At 34.0% G+C, this 22,367-nt stretch overlaps 1 protein-coding gene across 2 annotated transcripts in view; it reads left to right on the top strand.

Moving 5' to 3' along the window:
• Positions 1-22,367, top strand: part of MCC (MCC regulator of WNT signaling pathway) — a 223,516-nt gene that overhangs the window by 98,155 nt on the left and 102,994 nt on the right. For both annotated transcript variants that reach the window (XM_031943717.1, XM_031943721.1), the window contains 2 exons: positions 6,572-6,685; positions 21,667-21,809. In XM_031943717.1, the coding sequence (XP_031799577.1) occupies positions 6,572-6,685; positions 21,667-21,809 (257 nt within the window). The remainder of the gene's footprint in view (positions 1-6,571; positions 6,686-21,666; positions 21,810-22,367) is intronic.

Below are 22,367 nucleotides of genomic sequence, written 5' to 3'. Positions count from 1 at the left end.
ATATTAAAGTACTGTGGTATGATCATCATAACAATTTAAGACAGGTGAGGAATGTCTGAAGTGGTCTTGACATGGTCTCCTATAATGTCACTTTTTATATAGATTACATAAACCCTTAGTAATTTAATTTGTTTGATTTGTTTTCTCATTCTAACCTGTATTCTAATAAGTATAATCACAGATACTGTAACCTCCATCCTTCCATCCATCTCTCAAGGAACATTTTTAGGATTTAAAGGGGAAGGAGTGGTTGGCATGAGGTTGGACTTGCTTTTTTCACTGTATTAGCTGACTCATTAGTCAATAAAGTAGTGAAGCCATGGAATATTTCTACTTCCTGAGAAAGGAAGAAAAATGTTCTTGTTTTTGTTTCTCCCACCCTCTGAACATATTTTCATTTCAGTTTTATTGATTTAACTGATTAAAATTCAGTAACTACATAGAATCTTGTTTCATTATGGCTGATAAGATTGAGACCTTAAGTTTATTGTGGTTTTTAAAGTTCCAAATGAAATATTTGAGGAACAAGAGCTAGATGGTCATATTCAAAGATTCATTTTTCCCAAATAAATGTTCATTATATTTCAGTTTTTTCTTTTTAAAAAGACCATCAAATTTAATTTGTCAGTATAATCAGGTTCCTTGTTTTACAAAACATTTTAGAAATAGTTTGCTTTTTTATCTCTGGAACTGATTAGAGCCTACAAAAGAGACAGCTCAAAAATCATATTGTTTCCAAGATTATATGCATATTTGGTTCATTACAGGGTATATGAGGCTGTATTGCCAGTTAAAAACAGCTGTCCTCACTAAAATAACCAATTGGATTTTTAAAATATCGAATTGGATGATAGATCATCTATAGGTATAGCCTGAAATTAGACATAAGAACAGGATACTTTTTAGAGAGACAGGTTAGAAAAGGGAATTATTGCTTGCTTTTACCTCCAGAGGCCTAAGTTTCAAGTTCTGATTTATATCTACAATTATTCCTGCTCTGCCAGGTTTAGTGGAAATAAGTTTGAGATCCCATGCTGACCTCCATCCATTCTCATCTTTCAGGATTTTAGATACTGTGTTTTCTTTGAAATAAATGAGACATACAAAAAGATCTGGCAAAACAAGGTTCTCACAAGGCTTTATATGAGCATTCTTTTAAGTTTGTGGGAGGAACAACGCTCAAAAGATTCCCAAGCAGTGAAAAAGAAACAAATCTGTGTTTCTGATGCCTATCCTGACATACTTAAGGAAAACTAAATTATTTAAAGGACTAAATTAATAAGGACTATAACACATTTGATAAAAAATTATAATGAAGTCATAGACTTCATTAAGAGGCATAGTTTTCAGTATTAGTTTAGCAGTAGCCTTATTGTACTTTTCAATGTCTTCAGTATTGAGTGCCATAACTTAGAAAGGACATTGATAACCTTAAGAGAAAAATTAGAACATAGATCATGCTATTGGAGCATCAGTTGAAAGAACTGGGAACATTTACTTTGAAGAAGAAAAGGTTTTGGAAGGACTTAGTGAATTATCTTTGTTGTGCTTGGCTTCAGAAAAATCCTATAATAAGTGTTTGGCCAATTCACAAGTAAGTTGTAGTGGGGAATTCATGTTCAGATATAGATTTCAACTAGATTGTTCCTTTAAACTCAAATTCTTTGAAGATTTTTATGGATATCTGACCCTTAGCTTATAAAATATTCTCTCCAGGATTTAAGTTCACTATCATCTCCAACTCTATTCCTTTCTGATGTTCTTTTTTTCTTAAAATAGCCTTTTATTTTTCAAAATACATGCTAAAATAGTTTTCAACATTCACCCTTACAAAATATTATGCTCCAAATTTTTCTCCCTCTCTTTCCTTCTCCTTCCTCCTCTAGACAACATGTAATCCAATACAGGTTAAACATATCCTTGCTGATGTTCTTAATTCTTGTGTTTGTTAGTAATTATGTCTGCTTGCACTGGTGCTTCATTACCTTCATTTCTTGGTTTTTGAATTTCTAAAAGTATTCCTTTTTGTTCCTTTCTTGGTAACTGTGTGAGAGGAAGGAAGATGAAATCCAGAAGTGAAAAACATGGTGTCATCTCTTGATTACTCTTTTTAAAAAAAAATAAATAAATAAATATAACTTTATTGACAGAGCCCATGCCTGGGTAATTTTTTACAACATTATCCCTTGTTATACACCATATCCCACTTCTGTTCCGACTTTACCCCTCCCTTCCTTCACCCCCTCCCCCAGATGGTAAGTGGTCCTATACATGTTAAATATGTCACAGTATATCCTAGATACAATATATGTGTGCAGAACCGAACAGTTCTCTTGTTGCACAGGAAGAATTGAATTCAGAAGGTAAAAATAATGCGGGAAGAAAAACCAAAATGCAAACAGTTTACATTCATTTCCCAGTGTTCTTTCTTTGGGTGTAGCTGCTTTTGTCCATTGTTGATCAAGTGAAATTGAGTTAGATCTTCTCTTTGTCAAAGAAATCCACTTCCATCAGAATACATCCTTATACAGTATCAGTGCTGAAGTATATAATGATCTCCTGCTCATTCACTTAGCATCAGTTCATGTAAGTCTCTCCAACCCTCTTTGTATCAAGCCTGCTGGTTGTTTCTTACAGAACAAAAATATTCCATAACATTCATATACCACAATTTACCCAACCATTCTCCAATTGATGGGCATCCATTCATTTTCCAGTTTCTAGCCACTACAAACAGGGCTGCCACAAACATTTTGGCACATGTAGGTCCCTTTCCGTTCTTTAGTATCTGCTGGATCAAAGGGTATGCACAGTTTGATAACTTTTTGGGCATAATTCCAGATTGCTCTTCAGAATGGTTGAATTCGTTCCCAACTCCACCAACAATGTATCAGTGTCCCTGTTTTCCCACATCCCCTCCAACATTCTGCATTCTAGCCAATCTGACAGGTGTGTAATGGTATCTCAGAGCTGTCTTAATTTGCATTTCTCTGATTAATAATGACTTGGGGCATCTTTTCATGTGGCTAGAAATAGTTTCAATTTCATCATCTGAAAATTGTCTGTTCATATCCTTTGACCATTTATCAATTGGAGAATGGCTTGGTTTCTTATAAATTAGAGTCAATTCTCTATGTATTTTGGAAATGAGGCCTTTATCAGAACCTTTAACTGGGAAAATGTTTTCCCAGTTTGTTGCTTTCCTTCTAATCTTGTTTGCATTAGTTTTGTTTGTACAAAGGCTTTTTAATTTGATATAATCACAATTTTCTATTTTGTGATCAATAATGATCTCTAGCTCATCTTTAGTCACAAATTTCTTCTTCCTCCACAAGTCTGAGAGATAAACTATCCTATGTTCCTCTAATTTATTTATAATCTCATTCTTTATGCCTAAATCATGGACCCATTTTGATCTTATCTTGGTATGTGGTGTTAAGTGTGGGTCCATGCTCTTGATTACTCTTAATAGTGATGAGAGGGAGTAGGTGAAGCATAAAACTCATTCTTGTCAGTGGTAAATTGCAGCCTCCTAAAAAAAAAAATCTCTTTTCAGAATGAGACATATCTTGGATCTCTAAGTTGTAAAATCCTCAATGATAGGAATGTGTCTTATACTTATTTGTATTCCTCACAGTACTTTAAGTATTGTAGATCCTTATTATATTTTAATAATGTAACATTAAGCAATTTATTTTTATTTCTCCTGCATTGCTATCAGAACTGACAGTGACAGTGGGCAAAAGAAAACAGGTGAGATCTTAGATAATCTCTACTTGTTATATAAACGATAATACAGTTACATAGCAATTAAGCTTTTCTTACATCAACTCTGTGATATAGATGGTATAACATGACTAATATCACCATAGTATCTGCTATACACCTGTATGGGTAGACTATTTGCCAAAAGGAAGCTATATTAGGGGCCTGATCCTTTATCCGCCTGAGCCAATTAAGTCTCAAGAATGTTTTGAGAAAAAGCTAGTCTAGCCTACTTGGCTACATGATAGTTTACATGGTATCACTTCAACAGTAGGGCCTAACCTTTTGCTTTTTTAATACTAAATTAAAATAAAGGTGGCTGAGGATTAGAAAACTGCCTATAAAGCTTTCTGTTTTGTTCCTCACCTCTTTGGAACCTGTCCTTTATCAGAAGTGATCAAAAAGATGTTATTTAGTGAAACTCAGGTTGGAAGTCTTTCACATCCCTTTGTGTCTTTTAAAGAAAAATTACTTTAAAAAAAAATCATATCTTTCTTCCTAGGAGATACAACATCTTACCCCAAGACTCAGATAAGACAGAATATTTTTTGTTTGTTTGCTGAGGCAATTGGGGTTAAGTGACTTGCCCAGGGTAACACAGCTAAGAAGTGTTATGTGTCTTAGGCCAGATTTGAACTCGGGTCTCCTGACTTCAGGGCTGATGCTTTATCCACTGCACCCTACTTAGCTGCTCTAAGACAAAGTATTTTTGACTGAGTTTATGTCTAAAAAGGGAAATCTTGCCATTTCCAACTCTACTCTGTAGGATGTAGGATCATTTCACTGAAGTGAAAATGAAGAATTTATTTACTGAAGTTTTCTCTGAAATCTGGTCACTTTTTTTGCCATGCAGCCATATTGCCTTTCCTTCTTTAAATCTGCGACTCTACTGCTTTTAGATCAGCTTTTGATTTGTTATTTGCAGTCCAGAACAATTAATTGAGTTGAAACCACTCTAATATTTTAATTTATCAGTAATGGTGAATTTTGAGGCCTAATATTGCTTCCAATAGTTTGTTTTCCTTCTTTTCCCCATTCAAATCCTCACAAGATTTTATCAGTTGAGTGACATTAAAAGGATCAGATTTACTTAAAGCATTTTTGTCAATATGTAGATAAAATCTTTTCAGTACTTTTTTTTTTTTGTAAAACTACGTTTATCCTTGAAAATCAACTTCAATTTTTTAATCAGAATTTTTTTTGACATTTTTCATAGTCATAGTACAGCATTTTAATTGTCAAATATCTTCTCTACTCTTTACCCACCTATCTACACATGAGATGTGGGATTGATAGTGATTTAATTACATAGATAGGTCTATCCCTATAGATTTGTATATGGTTTGGATCATGACAATAAAAGGGAAGAGAGGTGGTGAGATTTTTTTCATGAAATCATAGGAATCTTATAATGTACTGACACTTATTTATTTGAGTCAGCAAACCTTCCAGAAAAGGCAATTCCAAAATATCTTCTGGGCATATGTGTTTGCAGTTTAGTTTTCAAAAAGTTAAAAATGCGTGAGTTTCATTATACCAAGATTCTGAGGGAAGTGGTTTTCAGTCACAATTATATTTTGGAAGGGCAGAAATTTCCTACCCATTAAGTCTAATGTTTTAATCATTAAGTAGTGATTTTTAGTCAAACTCTATGATAGCATTTGAATATCAGATATTCTCCTAAATTTTAAATGAAGCCTATGTCCTGAACAGTAAAAGTTGCTCAGGGGAAGTTGCCAGATAGATTTAAATCTCCCAAATAAAGAATAAAAGAAAGCTATTGCTTCTTTACAAAGAATTTCTATAAATTAGTCTCTTGCAAATATCTAAATTAGTTTCTTGCAAAAATCTGACTTTCTTAGAAGTTTCATTACATGTCAGAACCACAAATTACGTGATTACATATTTATTTAATTTATAAAGATAAAGGCTAATTCTATATTACCCTGTTAGAGGCAAAGAGCTAGAGTATTATTTTAGATTAGGCCTTCAGTTTGTATGGGTATTCTTTCCTACATACTAAGTATTTTAGCCTTTTCTGTACCCATTAATGTTCTTTTTTTTTTTTTAATCTTTTCTTTTAATTTTTTTTTTATTATAGCTTTTTATTTACAAGTTATATGCAAGGGTAATTTTACAGCATTGACAATTGCCAAACCTTTTGTTCCAATTTTTCTCCTCCTTCTTCCCACCTCCTCCCCCAGATGGCAGGTTGACCAATACATGTTAAATATGTTAAAGTATAAATTAAATACAATATAAGTATACATGTCCAAACAGTTATTTTGCTGTACAAAAAAAATCTGACTTTGAAATAGTGTTCATGTAAGTCTCTCCAGGCCTTTCTGAAATCATCCTGTTGGTCATTTCTTACCGAACAATAATATTCCATAATATTCATATACCACAATTTATTTAGCCATTCTCCAATTGATGGACATCCACTCACTTTCCAGTTTCTGGCCACTACAATGAGGGCTGCCACAAACACTCTTGCACATACAGGTCTTTTTCTCTTCTTTAAAATTTCTTTGGGATATAAGCCCAGTAGTAGCACTGCTGGATCAAAGGGTACGCACAGTTTGATAACTTTTTGAGCATAGTTCCAAATTGTTCTCCAGAATGGCTGGATGTATCCGCAGTTTCACCAACAAGGTATCAGCGTCCCTGTTTTCCCACATCCCCTCCAACATTCTGCATTATCTTTCACTAATCCTCTTTTTAAACTATTTTAACTATTGCAAAAAAAAAAAAACAAAACCCAACAAAGTCACAAAAATTTTTTTGTTTGTTTCTGTTTTTATAGCTCCATTTAGCAGCCCTGGCATCTCTGAAAGAAGATATAATGGAGCTTAATAATCGTCTACAGCAAACAGAAAGAGAAAGGGACCTTTTGGAAAAGAAATTGGCAAAGGCACAGGTGGGTGATGTATAATGTTTCTGAAAAGTGTTTTTTTTAAGACTCAGTTTTAAAACTAGAATGTATTTTGATAAGCATTCATAGAGAACTTAAAGGTTTACCAGTTCAATTAACTGACTTTTATTGAGGACCTAAGCTTAAGGCACTCTACTAGATATTAGCATATAGAGACAAAAACGGAACCTTCAGTGCCTTCAAGGAATTTATATTCTGCTGGTTATGTATTACTTGGAAAACAGTACATAAACAAGTAAAGACAAAGTAATAACTATGTAATTAAGACAAAGTAATAACTATGTAATTTTAAGAGGAAGAGCCCTAACAGACAAGAGAATGAATATAAATTTCCTCAACATGGTGGCATATAAGCTGTAATTTGAAAGCTGAGGTAAGATGGGGTTCTTTTCCATATTTTCTGGGTCGCTATGCAAAGAAAAGAGAGTAGTGGAATGTTTTGTATATGGAACAACAAGCTTGGTAATTTCATCAGAAGAGTTGATCCTTAGGAGGAGTGTTGAGCCCTGGATAATAACCATAGCCAGCTCCCTTCCTTGCAGTTAGGAGTGGGAAAATTGTGTTTAGAAAAGAGCCCAGGAAAACCTTGAAGTTCTAACCTCCCTTAACATACCATTGTATCATAAATGCAAATTGCATTATCTCTATCCTTGCTAAGATGATTCTCCCTCCTTTTAGGTATTGCCTCTTGCCTCACTGTCTTCTGTCCTTGATCTTCTTATCTTGACCCCTGTCCTGTCAAATTTAAGTTATGATCCTTTCCCGGAATTTTGGCTTGCCCATCCTCCCAGTGTCCTTACCCCCCTTATGTGCCTTTGTTTCCCCTATAAAATTGTATACTCATATTATGTATTCTGTTTGCAAACCCTAGTTAATTCTAAGAATATATAAGCTCTCTGCCTCTGTTTATCTGCACCGAGTACTTTGGACTACAGTTCCATTCGGTCAGCTAGCTTAAACTCTCCACATCAAAATTAAAAACTAATCTCTACTCACTTGCCTCAGTTTCTCTGGTATCACAGAATGGGTTTGAATTAGGGATGTAAAGGTAGGTGGCACTCCAAACTGAGAATTATATATTTTCTCCAAGAGGCAATAGTAGCAATTATTTGTGGTGTTATAGAGTACTTTATGTACGTTACCTCATTTGAGCCTTACTATACTCTTAGAAGTAGGTACTATAGAAAATTATTGTCTGTTTTACAAATGAGGAAACTGAGATTCAGAAACGTTAAGTGACTTGCCCTTTGTTACATAGCTTAGTAAGCACAAAAGTAGTATTTGAAATTTAGTTTTCTCCTGGCTCCAAATTAAGCATTTTTTCTAATGAGAGCTTAATACCAACATTTTACTAACAAAGAAATTGATGTACAGAGGGATAAAACTTCTCTAGGGTTATATCATAATATAACAAAATGACATCTGGAACCCAGCTCTTTTGACTTCCCATGCAATGTTCTGTTTAAGAAAAAAATGATAAACATAATAACCACCAATAAAAATGAACAAATATTTCAATACTTTAGTATATCCATGATAACTATTTGAAAATCAGAATACAGTTTCACTTTTTCACCCCATGAAATTGTTATCTCTGTTCTTTGGTAGATTTTAATCACTGGGGCTATCCAATATCTTGTGAGTCTTCTCTCAGATCTTTTTTAATACTTCATGGGCAACAGCACTCATTTGCATTTCCAGTCCTAAATTTATGAGATAAGCTCATCCACTTTTCTAGTCATGCATTGCTTGATGAATGTACTTTATCATATTCTACAGCTTTCTTTGCCCAACAGTATTTCATCTTTGCTCTTTGAATATAAGAGTTTTTGTTTTCTCAAAGAGTGTAGTGTTTCCAGATGGGTAACTAGTCAACATCATTGAGAGAACATTTGTATTAAGGATTTTTTTTAATGTAGGGTATGATAGATGTGTCTGATTCCAGGTGGTATTCTATTGGTTTTTGTTTAATGTTGGAATTAAAGAAGATACTCATAATTTAACAGATAACAGAAAGAAGATTGCTTAGCTTTGGCAGAAAAAGGATATTTAGCAAGGATACTATAATTCTTTTTTATTTATTTATTTTTTTTATTTAATAGCCTTTTATTTACAGGATATATACATGGGTAACTTTACAGCATTAACAATTGCCAAACCTCTTGTTCCAATTTTTCACCTCTTACCCCTCCCACCCCCTCCCCTAGATAGCAGGATGACCAGTAGATGTTAAATATATTAAAATATAAATTAGATACACAATAAGTATACATGACCAAAACGTTATTTTGCTGTACAAAAAGAATCAGACTCTGAAATATTGTACAATTAGCTTGTGAAGGAAATCTAAAATGCAGGTGTGCATAAATATAGGGATTGGGAATTCAATGTAATGGTTTTTAGTCATCTCCCAGAGTTCTTTTTCTGGGCATAGCTAGTTCAGTTCATTACTGCTCCATTAGAAATGATTTGGTTGATCTCGTTGCTGAGTTTGGCCTGGTCCATCAGAACTGGTCATCATATAGTATTGTTGTTGAAGTATATAATGATCTCCTGGTCCTGCTCATTTCACTCAGCATCAGTTCGTGTAAGTCTCTCCAGGCCTTTCTGAAATTATCCTGTTGGTCATTTCTTACAGAACAGTAATATTCCATAATATTCATATACCACAATTTATTCAGCCATTCTCCAACTGATGGACATCCATTCAGTTTCCAGTTTTTAGCCACTACAAAAAGGGCTGCCACAAACATTCGTGCACATACAGGTCCCTTTCCCTTCTTTATAATCTCTTTGGGATATAATCCCAGTAGTAACACTGCTGGATCAAAGGGTATGCACAGTTTGATAACTTTTTGAGCATAGTTCCAAACTACTCTCCAAAATGGTTGGATTCGTTCACAACTCCACCAACAATGCAAGGGATAGTATAATTCTTAACGTAATTAAACTCAGTCTCACTCCTGACATCCCCCCATTTGGAAATGCAGCTGGTCAGCATTGGGGGAGAGCTGTGGTAACTCACCATGGTCTCCTGCATTGTCAGCCTAACTTCAAATAGAGGACCTTTTATGCCTTTTGACTAGGAAGCCTTGTTAATATAGTTGGTCTGCCTGAAAACTGTGCTTAGGAAGGGACAACTTGAGCTCAACACTTTTGACTATTTGCCTTTTAGGGGAAAAAAATCAACCAAACAACCAAAACTAGCTTACTCATGTATCCAAGAGGGATAATCCTGGTTCTGTTTTAGAGGAGAACAGCTTATCTTTCAAAGCATTGTTCTTTTCAAATGTTGTACAGCCCAATGCATACTGATTTCAGATTCATTGTTTATTCACATTACCAGAACCAGAGATGTATTCTCATGTATGTTAGTGAGGTTTTTTTTTTTTTTTTTTTTAATCTATTTGGCTTGTCAACTGGACCAAACCTGTTGGTCAATGGAGTTTAGAACCAAATAGCCAGAGCAGGGAAAACTTATGCAGAGACTAAAACAGAAGTTAATTTCCTATAGGAAGGGAAATATCTTGTAAGCAAGGAGGGGAACTAGACATATGTGCTAGAGCTCCCCTCTAGTAAGTGGTGGAATCCAAGGCAGTGGGGGCTAAACTTCAATACTTATACCAATGGCAACAGAGTGAGTTATAGCCCTGATAGTGATGGGTAACAACAACAATGTGACAAGTTTGATTCATAGGACATCTTCATGATTGAAACTTGTCTGAGCTTGTTCCATACTTGTCTAATCTCAAAGAATACCTTATGCTGTTATAAACAGTGCAATAATTATATAAAACAATTCTGGGATTTAGCTGTGGCTGAGATCATCCAGGGGTGAACACAAAGGATTGTTATTTTGCCAAACTCGGGGCATAGCTTGCATGCTGAGCCTTGGCTCTGAAAAATACCGTGTCTCCTAATAGTATCTTGACACCTGTACTTGATACCTGGATTGTTAATCAACCCAATGTTAATCTAGAGAAAGAAGCATTTAGAGGATTTTGTGATCTTTGAAGAATCCTTCTCTGTGGACCCTCCCCAATGTGATCTCAGGCTTCTTTAAGAGATGAATAATATAATAAGGAGGTATTCTGCCATGATTCATCAGACTACATCTTGACGATTATATTCAGTTCTGGCTACCACATTATAGGGCAGTCATTGATGATATAGAGAATGTTCAGAAGAGGATTTTGAAGGAGCCAAGTGTGCTTAACTTGGAAAACAAAAGACTTAGGGGAAATGTGATAAGCATCCTCAAATTGTGGGAATTGCATGGTGCGCCTGCAATGAGGCAAGTTTTTTTTGAGGGGGGGTTTCCCTTATACAGAAAAGAAGTCTGAATTACCTTATTGTGAAATTTGGGTTGATATCATATAATACTATGAGTATATTTCTGAACATCTAAACTTTTTTCTGTGTCATCTGCTGGCCTTTTTCTTATCATTTGTAACTTCCACAAAACTCACCCCAAATTACCTCTTAATTTCTTATGCTAACCTGTGATGTATTGAAACCATGATAAGGAAAGTTGACATGTAGAAGGCATAACTGTACTTGAAAGATTTTTGTGGAGGAGGGATTATATTTGTTTTCTTTGGCCCCTGGGGCAGAATTTGGGGGCAATGGATGTAATTGTGATTTCATTTAAGACAAAACTTCCTAACAGAGCAATCTTAAAATGAAATGGGCTTCTTTGATAGTGGGTAGCAAATTCCCTTATTTGGGGATCTTCAAGCAAAGACTAGAATACTTCTAATTATGTTGTAAAGTGTGTTTTTATTCAGGAACAGCTTCTGAGATCTCTTGTAGAGGAAAGAACAGTGGATTTGGAGTTTGAATCTTGGGTTTGAATCCTGGTATTGCCAGTTTACTTTGTGAAACCATGTGAATTGCTTTATTTCTCTGTCAAATGATGACACTGAAATACCCTTCTAGTTCTCAGTTTATGGGTTTGGTACCATGAACTCCAAGATTCTCTGATTTTAAGACATCCCCCATAACATTATAGGTAATTTTGATGAGCTCATGCATATCTTCCTAATTTGTGCCCCTCAAATAAAAACAATCATAAGGTCTACTGTGGTGTAAAAAAAAAAAAAAAAAAAAAAAAAAAAACTTTGGGACTATCAGCTATTTACTGTATAGATGCAAGACACCCCACTAAACTTCAGTGAATACTAACCTGTTTACAATATTTACATAGCTAGCATGCTTTGCCATGGAAACTGGTTCTGAAAAGCCAACAGTTGAAGCCTGATTAAATGTAACCTTTGCTCTTTTTGCATTTCCTTTTGCAAGAATATCATGGTGGGGTGGCAGACACAGTGCCAAGATGTTGGAGAGAAGGCAGTTTCCCCCAAAGCCTTCCAAACTCCTTTAAATAATGCACTAAAACTTATTCTGCAGTTGACAGAATCCACAAAAGAATGAGGTGAAATAATTTTTCAGCCCAAAGTGACTTAGAAGATCTTCAGGAAAAGTTCTCTATCATCTAGGGGAGAGTGAAGCTCAGGTTCAGCACAGGTTCTGGGACAAATCTGATCCCAGCTAAGTAGGAACAGGTTATGAGAGTAACTGAAGCAGCAGCAGTCACTGCTTCTGGAGCTCTCAGCTTATAGATGGTGAAGGTCAGAACTGGTGAGAAGGAGATTGCAGGAGTCTCTTTGCAGGCATTGGGGGCAGGATTCTGTTGCATTGCCCATGCTCTGGGTGGCAGTCTCAGAGAGAATTCAGAACAGATTATCCCATAACAGTGTATGAACAAATTTCATTATGAATTCTCTCTCTCTTTTTTTTTAATGACTTAGCTATTCTCAACAATACTATAATCCAAGACTACTCTGAAGGCCTTGTGATAAAAGGTGCTATCTATTAACAGCACCATCAGAAAGAAATGATGGAATCTAAATATAGATCAAAACATATTTTCTTGGGTTTTTATTTTGGTCTTTTCTTTTACAACATTACTAATATGGAAATATGTTTTGCTTGACTATAATTTCTCTCTTTTTTTTTTTTCCTTTCTTTTTTTCCCCTGAGGCAATTGGGGTTAAGTGACTTGCCCAGGGTCATTAAATTTTAAGCATTAAGTGTCTGAGGCCAGATTTGAACTCAAGTCCTCCTGAATTCAGGGCTGGTGCTCTATCCACTGCACCAACCTAGTTGTCCTCCTCTCAGTGAGGAGAGGAGAGAGAGGGAGAGAGTGTGAATTTGGAACCCATTTTAGAAAAAAGAATGTTGAAAAAGTTTTTATGTGTATTAGGGAAAAATAAAATGATTTTAAAAAAATCCTTGTCCAAACTCATATCTGTAGCAGATAATCTTTATTTTTTTTACAAATTTTCTTCTGATTCAAGGGATTTTCATCATACCATTAACACTCATCAGAGAGATATTGTGGTTTATAGAATCAGCAGATACTACCTTATGTTTTTTTACCTATCACTGCCCCAAAACACTGGGAAAGCAAGGATAAAAAATAAAAATTATCACATTCACACTTGAGAGATTCTTGATTCCTGAAGGAGAATCTGCAAAGTAATTTATGTATTGTTATATGACACAGACTAAGCAGCATTACAGATAGCCTGAAGCACAATACTTTATTCCCAAGAATGCTTAGGAAAAACCCCATAGCTCTTATTATTCAGACTTTTATTCTTTATTTAAGGTTCTCAGCTGGCTACAAAAATAGCCTTCAGTAAATCTCACTAGAATATGTAAGATCCTTTTAAAAATATATAGTTTTGTGATGAATTGTCTTTTATTTCTCTCATCAGTGATGCTGTGACTATGAAAATCTTTCATTTAGCCAATAATTGCTACTCAGTGGTTGGAAAGGGAGCAGGATCTTCTAAATACTCAAATCTCCTATAAAACCCAGCGAAACTAATTCAGGGACTTAAGAAATTATTAATGGTTGCATTTATAAATGAATAGTATGGGAAGGAAAGGCTATTCCTGAGAGGTAGTAACAATAAAGAACTAGGCAGGACAGGGCAGGGAGGTGAGTGAGACTAGTGAAAAGCTTGAGGAGAAAGGGTCACTATTTCTGTTTGATGTGTTTGCTTCCAGCTCAGAAGGTTGCATGCATGTGCACTTGCACACACACATAGACACAAACACTATTACATGATATAGTATATTTTATATTAAATATTAAGATATCTTTGTAATATTTTATCAGGTTTATTATCCAAAGTTATTGTCCTTTTGATCATCTTTTTGTGTACTAATATTGTGTTATAATTTTTATATGATTTTTCTTTTTCTGGGAGGGACTTTGTGGCCTGGTAAGACGCCTGGGTTGACATGATGCTGTTGTAAATACAGCCAAGGGGGCCATGGAGCCCTCCAAGGATGACGTTAAAGGGCTGTGGCAGAATACAGTTTTCAAAATGGTCATTTGTCAGGCAAATTTGACTGCCTGGTTTGAAATATCTAAAAGTGAAACATAAATATTAGTAGAAACTTGAAGGACTTTATCCCATTAGCCTGACTGGATCAGATCACTTTTATTGAAGAACAAGTAATAGTTCTCTTATCTACCAGTTGGATGCATATTTTAAGAAACTAGAAGCAGACTATAAGAAATTAGAAAAGCAATGAAAGAATTTTTCTATTTGCACCAAGATGTTCTTTACCTTCATGAATGTTACATAAAATCTCAGACTTGATGGAAAAAACTTACCAAGAAAGCTACAATGCTTCCAATCCATAAAATGAAGCTGACTTGACTATCTATATATAAAGAGTTTTATTCTTGTTCTTAATATTGATAATTTATTGTTGCTAATACTTTTGAATTTTTACAATAAAATATCAGTTTATTAAATAAAAACTATGACTATAATATAGGTATGCATTTTTTTATTAAAGGTTTTTATTCACAAAGCATATGCATGGGTAATTTTTCCAACATTGACCCCTGCATAACCCCCTGCCACAAATTTTCCCCTTCTCCCCATCCCCTCCTCTACCTGGCAAGCAATCCAATACATTAGGTATGTATTTTTACTGAAGAATCTTTAATGATCCATTTTGCTCTATGACATCAAAAGGCTTTTTAAAATCAACACCGCAGAATCATGGTTGTTTTTATTACTTTTAAATCAACTGATTTTAAAGATATGATGTATTTTTAAAAATTCTTTGCAAGAGCCTGGCTGTATCCTGTTCACTTTTAATAAAGGATGCCCTTTAAAGATCACTCTTATTAAGATATTATAAATAGGCATATGATCAAAAGTTTTTAATGTCCCATTGATCACCTTTTTGGTGTACTAATGTTGTCTATATATTTCCCCCATTTTTATTTTTTTTTTTTGGCTTCTTCTTTCCCCTGAAATATCTTATAAAATGATCTCTAAATGCCTGCAACAATTTCATGATTGTCATCTCCAGCATGGATTTCCTCATTGTGTCTACCTGCTTCTCCCAAGATTGTATTCTAATTTCTCATGTAAGAGCACATGATGTATGCCCTTATGTTTGCAAGCGGTAATTGATATAATAACTTAAAGTCAGAGTCCTTGGTGGGATAATTTTTTACCCCTGAGGCAATTGGTATTAAGTGACTTGCCCAGGGCCACACAGCTTGGAAGTGTTAATTGTCTGAAACCACATTTGAACTCGGTCAGGTCCTCCTGAATTCAGGGCTTGTGCTCTATCCACTGTGCTACCTATCTTCCCTGGTGGTATAAAATTAAGTTAATGAAGAATATCAGTAATTTAAACTCATTCTCAGGAAAAGCTTAAATTCTTAGGCCATTTTATCTCAAGACCATGGTTGTTTCAGTTGCAGTCAATTGTCAGAGTTGAGCTGTATCTAGATGCTTGCTTATAGATAACTTCATTTATTTAACTAGTCAAACTTCATCATTCTGGTATAAATCCCACCTGGTCATGGTATATAATGTTTGTGGAATATTTCTGTAATGTAACTAGTGTTTTATTTAGTTTATTTTTGTATTAGTATTCATCAGGGAAATTGCTCATTGGTTTTCTTTCTCTGTTTTTGCTCTCCTTGGTTTAGATATCAAAATTATAGCTGTGTTAAAGAAAAAATTTGGTAGGATTCCTACTTATCTATTTATTCAGATGATGTAGATAGTACTAGAATTAATTAAAATGTTTAGAAGAATTCACTTAGGAATCCTTTTGGTCCCGGGAATTTCTTCATAGGGAATTCATCTTAGGGAATTAAATTTTAAAAATTTATTCAGTTTCTAATATTGTTTCCTTTTCTGTAAATATGGGCAATTTATATCTTAGCAAATATTTATTCATTTCACTTTAGATTGTCAGGTTTGATGGTATATAATTGGACAAAATAGATCCTAATTTTTTTTTTTTTTATTTCACCTTCACTGGTATTCCATTCACCCTTTTCATTTTTGATATTGGTAATTTGGTTTTCCTCTTTCTTTTTTAAATATAATATTAACCAATTATATATCTATTTTGTTGGTTTTGTTGTAAAAAATCACTTTCTTATTTTATTAGTTCAGTGGATTTTATAAAAACTTTCCATTTTATTAATCTCTCCTTTGATTTTTCAGGATCACTATTTTTGATTTGCTATTTTTTTCTAGTTTAATTTAGTTGCATAACCAGTTCACTGATCTATTTTTCTTTTTTTCCCTCCTAATGTAAGCATTGAGTGATATAATATTTCTCTTAAGTACTATTTGTATCCCATAAAGTTTGATGTGTTGTCTTATTATTGTCATTATCTTTAATGAAATTATTGTTTTATGATTTGTTATTTGACTCATTCATTCTTTAGAATTAGGTTACTTAGTCTCCAATTAATTTCTAAACTATGTTTCCAAGACCCTTTGAATATAATTTTTATAACATTATGGTTCTAAAAGGAGCTGTTTGATATTTCTGCTTTTCTGTGTGTGTTTGTGAGGCTATTGTGTCTTAAGGCATAATTAGCTTTTGTGATGATGCCATGTACAAGAGAAAAAAGTATACTCTTTTCTTTCCCATTAAGTTTTCTCCAGACACCTATTATAGCTAACTTTTCTATAATTCTGCTTGTCTCCTTAATTTCTTTCTTATTCATTTTATGGCTATATTTATCTAGTTTTGAGAGATTGAACTCTCCTACTAGTGTATTCTTACTATTTTATTCTATAACTCATTTAACTTTTCCTTTAAAAATTTGGATGCTATGTTATTTGTTATATACTTCGTCTTTTAGCAAAATATAGTTTCTCTGTTTCTCTCTTTTAATCAGGTCTATTTTTTGCTTTTTTTGTGTGTGATTCCATGATCGCTTGCCCCTCATTTTTTTATTTCTACCAAAGCATAATAGATTCTGTTTCAGCCCCTTGTTTTAACTATGTGTTTCTTATACGGCAATAACAAAATTATATGATAATCAATTCTGATGGACGTGGCTCTTTTCAACAATGAGATGATTCAGGCCAATTCCAATGATCTTGTGATGCTGAGAACCATCTATACTTAGAGAGAGGTCTGTGGGAACTAAGGGTGGATTACAACATAGCATTTTCACTCTTTTTGTTGTGGTTTGCTTGAATTTTATTTTCTTTCTCTCTCTTTTTCTTGTGCAGCAAGATAATTGTATAAATATGTATGCCTATATTCAATTTAACATTATTTTCACCACGTTTGACATATATTGGATTACATGCCATGTAGTGGAGAGGGTAGGTGGAAAGGGAGCAAAATTGGAACACGGGGTTTTTCAAGGGTCAATGTTTCATGTTTTGAAAATAAAAAGCTTCAATTAAAAAAAAAAATTTCATTTTACCTACTTCCATTTTTTGGGTGAGTTTATCCCATTCACATTCATACTTATGATTACTGTGTATTTCCCTCCACCCTATTTTTTTTCTGTTCATCCTTCTCTTCATGTTTTTTACCCTTTTCCTTTGCAGTTATCTATTTTGCTTCTTAACACTGTTTCTTCTCACCACCTTTTCTTCTTTGTAATGTTCTGGTTAGTTTTGTGGAGGTCTTGGGACCAGCCTTTGTTTTAGCAGAGTAATCACCACGAGAATAGTCAAGGATAAAGTCCAAAGACTTTTTATCACCTTCAGTCTATCTCCTTCATCTGGGGCCCAGAATGGGTCTTGGTTTCAGTGCAGGAGGCAGGAGAGCCACCAGGACAGTCTCTGTCTTGAAGTCTGTCTCTGGATGAGTTTGTCCCAGTTTATAATACTCTATTACAATTTACATCATTACAGTATATTGAGTATAAACCAATCATATCATTAGGGAACCATTATTTGTTATAAGATTAAATCAGTCGTACTGAACTAGAGAACTCACATGCTAAACTAGATAACCATTGTTTTATCAATTCCACTGAGTTAACACCTTGTTGTAGGATTAAATCAATCATACTGAGTTACTGCCCTTTACACATCTCTTAGACCCCTTTTTTCCTGCATCCTTGTTGGATAAGATAGATTCTTATATCTAAGTTTCTGTATGCATGTATATATTCTTCCCCTTTTCAAACAATTTAGACAAAAATGAGGTTCAAGCATTATCTATGTCCTGTCCCCTCACCGTTTGTATCTCCACTCTTAAATTTCTTTTTGGACACCTCTTTAATGTGAGATAATTTCCTCAATTATCATCTTTTCTCAGTGCATCCTTTTCTCACACTTCCATTCTTCTTTTGAAATAATTCCAATATAATGTGCCCTCTATGACTCTTTTAAAATACCTTAATAATATTAAAAGTTCTTAGAAGTTACCTAAGTCATTTTCTTATATGGAATTGTAAACAGTTTTGTTATTGAGTCCCTTATGATTTTTCTTTCATGCTTATCTTTAAATGTGTTTAAATGTGAAATTTTGTACTCAATTCTGGTCTTTTCATTAGGAATGCTCAAAAGACCTCTATTTCATTATATACCTATTTTTTTTTTTCCTCTGAAGGATTATATCCAGTTTTGCTATGTAGGTTTTTCTAGGTTGTAATCTTAACTCAGTCAGCTATGTAATATAGATTGCCAGGCCTGGAGTTAAGAAGATCTAAGTTCACATTTGGCCTCAGGTATTGTATAGACTCTGAGCAAGTCACTTAATCCTGTTTGCCTCACTTTCCTGATCTATAAAATGAATTAGAGAAGGAAATGTCAAGTCACTTAAGATACTTAAGTATCTCAAGTAATAAAATCCTAAAGTGGGATCATGAAAAGTTGGACATGACAGAAAAATGACAAAATAAAGCAAAGTTTTGTGTGATTGTTACTGTGACTCTATGGTATTTGAATTATTTCTTTCTGGCTGCTTATGTTTTTTCCTTGACCTGGGAATTTTAGAATTTTGATGATTATATTCCTAGTAATATTCTATCATATTATGTTGGGGTATCTTTCAGGAAATGATTACTTTTCTTTCTGTTTCTTACATATTGGAGCAAGTTTCCTTTATAATTTCTTGCAATATGATGTCCAGACCCTCGTCTTACCCCCCCCCCCCTTTTTTTTTTAGTCTTGGCTTTCAGGTAATTTATTCTCTCTTAAATTATCTTTCCTTGATCTATTTTTAGATCAGTTGTTTTTACCAATGAGTTTCACCTTTCCTTCTGTTTTTTTTTCATTCTTTAATTTTTTTAAATTGTTTCTTGATGTCTCAATAGAATTATTAGCTTCCATTTGACAAATTCTAATTTTAAGTAATTGTTTTCTTCATTTTTGTTTTATTGCTTGCCCTTATCTTTTAGCTATGAATGTCTGAGGCAGGATTTGAATTATGACAAAGGTGATGCACACATGATAATTTTATCCATCATAACTCCTTTCTGCCCACACATCTTTCACTTACTTATGTTAAAGTATCACATTCTTGGCTTTCTCATTCTTCAACTAATCATAATCAAGAATGCTGGAACAAATTTGGTTTTTGTTAGCTTGTGATAAATGCAGTTGATACCTTGTTTTCTCTGGAATCTTTGTGGGAATTGCTTTACTTCATCGCATATCTTATAAGGCTCAAGAAAGCTCAAGGGGATTCCTTACTAAAGCAATTTTTTTTTTCCCAACAGAATATATGTATAGCACAGAATTAAGAAAGGGTTTAACTTAATATGATAAAATAAGGTGGTTTGTATCCTGTGTCTAGTTTATTCATATATTCAGGGCCTAAAATTTGTCTTCATTCTGATCTCACTAGTGTTTCCCTTTTGCGTGATGATGAACCAACATTTTTTTCATTAGGAAAACCATTCCTGAGGTTCTTCTACTTCCCCACCACCATACCATGTTTGCTTGCTTGGTTATATTGTAAAATTATTCAATAACTTGAAATTACTATAATTAATTTCAAGTTATTGAATAATTTTACAATATAACAGTATAATAAATTGTACTATAATTCACTTGGATGTTGCAGTCACATAATTTATATCCCTGTAAACAAATCTCTAATAACACCTTGTATGGACTTCTTGGCATCTTTACCATGATCCTTTGCAACATCATTATTAATGTATTTGAGATTATAGTCTTTCATTCAATTAAAATATTAATTTAATACATATTACTAGGCACTATGCTAAGCTTTAAGAATACTAAGGAAAAACAAACAGCCTTTTCTTAAAGGAACTTGCATTCTAATGTAAATAACAAAGTATGTACAAAATACTGAATAGATGAGAAGTATCTGAGGTGATCAGGAAAGACTTGCAGAAATTAAAGGGTTTTGTTTTTTGTTTTGCTTTTGCTGAGGATAATACATATATATATACATATATATACACACACACACACACATATACATATACATATATATATAAAAATTTCAATAGTATTTTATTTTTCCAAATACATGTAGATATTCAACATTCATTTTTGTAAGACTTTATGTTCCAGACTTTTCTCCCTCCCTCCCTTGCCTTTCCCCTACAACAAGTAATTTAATATAGGTTAAATGTGTGCAATTCTTTTACAAATTATTTCCATATTTGTCATATTGTACAAGAAAAATCAGACCAAAAGGGGAAACTAAACAAAACAACAAGGTGAAAATACTATACTTTGATCCATATTCAGTCTCACTAGTTCTTTCTCTTGATGTGGGTGGCATTTTTCATCCCAAGTCTATTAGAATTGCTTTGAATCACCACATTGTTGGGAGGAGCCAAGTCCATCGCAGTTGATCTTCATGTAATCTTCTTGTTACTGGATTCAGTGTTCTCTTAGCTCTGCTCGTTGAAAGTGAAGTTTGATCCAAGTCTTGTAGGAAGCCAGGAAAGGAAGAAATAGAGGTGTGAGGAGAGAACATCATAGGAGAAATGGAGCATCTTATACAGCAAGTAGACTAGTTATGCTGGATAACAGAGCTAGTGAGCACTTGAGCCAGGAATCTAATGTAGATATCCTGGCTTCTGCTTCAAGTGTTCTTACCACTGTGCCATGTGATCAATATAGTTCTGAAATAAATGTCTATCTGTCAGAAAGTGAAAGAAAAACATGTTATCTTTTTGGTATCTTCAACTACTAACTTGTTCAGCCATGGAATTATCATGTATTGAGATTATTGTAAAGGCAGAGAAAAAATTTTGAAAGGCAAAGTAGCATAATGGTTAGACAGAGAGCTTCTGGTAGAAGATTTGTTCACTGCAGAGGAGTGCCAGTCTGCATTGGGCGAGAGAATTTCATGATCAGAAGTTCCCTTTCAGGAAACTGCAGGTCCAATAATAAAACAACAAAGCCTGTTGAATTTATTTCCTTCAAGTGTACTATAGAGAAATGTGAAATGAAGTGAATTTTGACTTTGGCTATTTTCCTATGATAGGATCATTCAATTTATTATATTTGGCTTTGATTATGGACTCTTCAGCATTTCCATTTGGTATTTGAGAAGATTTTAATCTAGATATTGAATGGAATCATTTACCTAGGATGACCAGATGAGACATAGACTCTCAGTTCGCTCTTGCTTCTTTTCTATGGTTTCTTTCTTGGAGTTAGGGAGAGCAATCCCATCTCATGAAAGAATATGAAGATGTTCAAGAACAAATGAACCTGCGTTATGAGGAACGAATCACGGAACTTCACAGCATCATTGCTGAGCTAAATAAGAAAATTGACCACCTCCAAGGAACAACAATAAGGTAAGGTATTCCAAATTGTTTTTCTAATTTCTTTTTAAAAATTTTTAATAATATTTTACTTTTTCCCAAATACATGCAAAGATAGTTTTCAGCATTCACCTTTGCAAAACCTTGTGTTCCAGATTTTTTTCCCTCATGTCTCCTTCCCCCCCCCCACCCCAAAACAGCAAGCAATCTACTGTAGGTTAAACATGTGCAAATTTTTCTAATTTCTAAAAAGGAAATGATGTAAGTAAAATATAGATTGTGTGATCACAGGTATAGATAGAACCCTTTCTTATGGCAATCTTAAAAGGCTATTATCTGTTTTCCTTTATTCTCTTTATTTTGGCTTTGTTTCGCATAAATAATATATTCCCCTCTAGGATCTTAAATTGGCTTATGGGTATTGTAGCTGGGCATCTTTCTGTTGTAATCTTTTTTAATTGTGGAGTTGTAAGGAGCTGGCCTCAGTAAGACAAATGCAGGTCTCTTGCTCTTTGACTCTCATTGTCACTTAATGTCTCTCAGTACTCCAACACTAAGAAGTTATGGAGAATAAGAAGTTAGAACAGTCTC

The sequence above is a fragment of the Sarcophilus harrisii genome, chromosome 1 (assembly GCF_902635505.1).
Source record: "Sarcophilus harrisii chromosome 1, mSarHar1.11, whole genome shotgun sequence".
Classification (NCBI taxonomy): Eukaryota; Metazoa; Chordata; class Mammalia; order Dasyuromorphia; family Dasyuridae; genus Sarcophilus; species Sarcophilus harrisii.
This window is presented reverse-complemented; position numbering and strand designations above follow the sequence as displayed.